A 4,010-nucleotide genomic window follows, 5' to 3' on the forward strand; every position below is an offset into this window, starting at 1 on the left:
AGCAGATCCTTCCTGTAATCATGACACAATCTGTGTCAGATGCAACAATGACAGTTACACATTAAGTATTTTAGATTATAAAATGTTTGCTCCTCAAAAATTGTCAAAGCAATTTTTATTGGATATTTTTACAAGTTTTTGAAATTTTGACTTACGTAGGTTAATCTTTCAAATACAATAGACTTTATAGTCCATCAATTTTATTTCCATGTACCACACTGAGAAAAACAAAATACACTATACCAATGTTGAAAATAGGGACTGGAACTAATGCTTCTGTGATATTTCAGTTAAGTTTCCAGAGAACTTCCCTGGTTTAAAAAGACAAAAAATAAACATAAGACAAGAACTTTATGAAACCAAAGCTATCTTTACCGTTATGTGACCAAATATCTTAATTCACAATTTTTGTCGCCCAGGTCAAAGAGGTGAGGAATGTAAATTTTACTTTCCTCAGATCCTTCCATCTGTAGCCTTTACCCTTCTTCAGGTTCTCCAAGGCTTCTTATCTGAAAACTGCCTGGAATAAAATCTGACAAATCTGGGAAAAATCTAGTAATTTATTATTCATGTGTATTTACTGGCTGATTATATGAAGCTTAAGCTCATTTGTATCATACTGTAGTTAGATATTTATCTGAATTTAAAACATTTTTCTACTTGTGGGTTTTCTGCTTGTAATTCTAGTCGCCTGTGAGCAGGTAGAAAGATTCTAAGGAGGGGTGGGGACAGCCAACCCTAGAATTATATTAAGCGAACTCAACTGAAAGCCCTAAAAGAAAGCCTGAGAAAGATGTCTGATTTCAGAGTAATTTGGAAACAAGACACTGGGGGGACTTCCTGTCGTGCCCACAATCTTGTTCTCTTTAGGAGACTTCTCAGGCCGGATCTCCCGTCCATAGAGCCTCCAAGAATGCTGGCACCTGTGTCTCTTACAGACTAGTTTGCTCCACTATCTGGGACCAGATGACATAAGTCCTTCCCTCCATGCTGCTTTGTCTCTTTTCTAATCATTGACAGGACCTCTTCTTTAGTCTCAAGTGTAGCTCAATCTCTGTTCGCCTTACTTCCCTTCTTTTCAACCCGCATTGGTATTTTTTCCAGTATATTTAGCTTCAGTTCAATTCATGAGACATGTGTTGGTCATCTACCCTGTGCAAGTAATTATGCAGATGCTAAGGTATTTGTATTAAAACTTTCTGGTATCTGGGAATATATTTAAATATTATTTCTACTTCTGGTCTTATGGTTTCTGATAAAAGAGCTATTAGAACATAGCTATACTTACTATATATTCTTTGGCACTTGCCACGCTGCTTTGTATTATAGTTTTAAGTACGTATACATCTCTTCATTGTATCCACCACGGCAGTTAGAATCAAATCCTTACATTTAGTAGGTACTTGAATAACTAGGTTAATAAATGAATGTATAAGCAGCTGATAGAAGTCAGAAGTTATCTCCATTCACTGCATGAAAATAATATGAAGAAAGAATTAGAGATGAAATAAACACTGTGAGTTTATTCCTTTAATTAAACCTAAAGCCACTATCCCTGTCTATCGCAAAGTAGGAAAGGGACAAATAACAAACAGAAATAACTTCTATTTCTTCTCTATAGTAGTACTTTGCTGAGTATAGATAGAATACAACAAATAACAAACAGAAATAACTTCTATTTCTTCTCTATAGTAGTACTTTGCTGAGTATAGATAGAATACATCAGTCAGGAGCATTAATTTTAATGTGTTGGTAAAATGTAGTTACTTTTGGCATGTGTTTTGCTTTGGTATATATATAAAGGACTTGTAATGTAGTTTAGCTATCCCATCTTTCTTCTTATCTGTACTATATGATACAGATAAAATGGTGAATCCTACTGGAGGGAGTTTTTTAATCAGAGATATGCCCCAAAGCACTTAGGTGACAACAAGAAAATAATTTTCCCTTCCTAGGCCTGAGACTCCTCATCCACAAACTTTGAAGAGTGAGTGAGATGACCTCTAAGTTTCTATGGTTCATGTATACACATCAATTTATACATCATGATGTAGGTGGATACTAAGGCTCCATGATGGTAGGCTTGGTCATGTGTCTTGCGTAAAGCAAGTGATACATGTTATCTTCTAAGAGCCATCTCTTTCTTCTGCCATAAGAATGGCAATGTCCCCAAAAAGGGTCATTCCTTCATATTAGATTCTGGAGTAAAGACAACATGGAGCAGAGTCACAGCCAATCAAAGCCGACATTAACCAAATGAGAAATATATCTTTGTTGTTGTTATTATAGCATAACCTAATAAAAGTTAATTAGATAAGAGAATTTGCTAAATGTCGGTTCATAGTTAAACCTGAAAACACAAAAATTCAAATCCAATTTAATAGAAGACTGATAATGTAAATTATGACATAATATGAAATAAAAAGCAAGTTTTAAAAATAAAAAATACATAATATTTGTAGTAAAAGAATTTGATTAACAATGAATTTTCGTCGTGATTTCTAGCTTGACTCCCTGAATGACTATTCCAAGTAAGAATCAACATTGTTTAAAAACTGTTCTTCATCATTCAGATATTCCAAGATAATACTTCCACCATTGTATAAAGGACAATCCTCCTTAGCAATCCAGGTTTCCAAAGTATGATCCAAGGGTAAGGCTTCTCCTGAGGTACTATGACATAATCTCAATTTCTTAGGTGTTAATTTGTTATTGTCATTTTTAAGACTGGCTAAAGAAGCTGCAAAGTCTATGACCCTTCCAATGCTCCACTGCTGGCGAAAGAACATTGGCTTACTCTTCTCTTTGCTCCCCTTAGGTAAGAAAACCTGAAAGTAAATTCTTTCCGTCTGTGGCAATGATTTATCTCCATTAGCATGCATCTTTAATTTCATCAATGCTACCTTTGCAGCTGTTTCACTATTTTTTGCACCTTTCCGTCGTTTACTTGCTGTCTCTCCTCTCTTGGAATCAATAATGTCTTTAACAAGTTTCTGAGTGGCAGCCATACGAGACTTAGGGATTTCCAGTTCTTCACATTCATGATCTGACTGATGACGATGTCTCAGGCAAAAATTCTTCTCACGATAAGGACACATAACTGGCACAAGCTCTCTTTCAGCACAGTCCTTGAATGCGCATGGGTAAGATGTATGTGTATCTGACTTCAGTCTCTCAATTACAGTAACCTCAGGACAGCTATGTGACTCCCTGCTCCTGTGTTCAAGGCAAAATATTCCTGAACAACCATCACATACAAATGGAAGAAAATCTCGCTGCTGGCACTGTTCCACCCGGCAGTGCCACCCAATGTCCAACTCCGCCATCTCCCAGCACCGCAAGCTAACGTGTTCTTTATTTTTCAGTTTCTTATGGTAGAAAGAAAGAAACTGAAAAATAAAGTTTTTTTATATAAAAATAAAAAAAACTTCAAGTCACTGATTCGAGACCTTTCTTCTTTTTAATACAGGCATGTTATAAGCACTGCTTTAGTAGCATCCTACAAATTCTGATGTTTTGTTTTTCATTCAGTTCAAAATACTTTCTTATTTTCCTTTTGATTTTGTTTTTGACCTATGGGTTATTTGAGCTGTGTTATTTGGTTTTCACACATTTGGAAATTTTCCAGATATCTTTGTTATCGATTTCTGATTTAATTCCATTGTGATCAGAGAACATATTTTGTATGACTTGAATCTTTTAAAAATTATTGAAACTTTTTCATGGCTCAGGATCTGGTCTATCGTGATAAATGTTCCATGTGAACTTTGAAAGAATGTGTAGCCTACTGTTATTGGCAAGAGGTTCTATAAATTTCAATTAGGTCAAGTTTGTTGATAGTGTTGTTTGAGTCTGCAATACTCTTGATTTTCTATTTGTTCTATTAATTATTGAGAGTGTAATTGAGAGCATATTAATTATTCTGAGCATAATTGTGGATTTGTGTATTTTTCCTTGCAGTTCTATCAGTTTTTATTTCAGGCATTTTGATAGTCTATTTTTGTGATTAA

At 34.9% G+C, this 4,010-nt stretch overlaps 1 protein-coding gene across 1 annotated transcript; it reads right to left on the minus strand.

Annotated features, from left to right (window-relative positions):
- Positions 1–392: 392 nt before the first annotated feature.
- On the minus strand, positions 393–3,326 carry LOC309959319 (AN1-type zinc finger protein 1-like; the record flags this gene model as incomplete). Its single annotated transcript, XM_082835553.1, has 2 exons — positions 393–1,469; positions 2,597–3,326. 2 exons carry the CDS (start codon positions 3,324–3,326, stop codon positions 1,450–1,452), a joined length of 750 nt encoding a protein of 249 aa, XP_082691679.1. The 3' UTR covers positions 393–1,449.
- Between the last annotated feature and the right edge of the window lie 684 nt (positions 3,327–4,010).

Source organism: Leucopleurus acutus, assembly GCF_964270905.1.
Source record: "Leucopleurus acutus genome assembly, chromosome: 3".
In the NCBI taxonomy this organism is placed as follows: domain Eukaryota; kingdom Metazoa; phylum Chordata; class Mammalia; order Artiodactyla; family Delphinidae; genus Leucopleurus; species Leucopleurus acutus.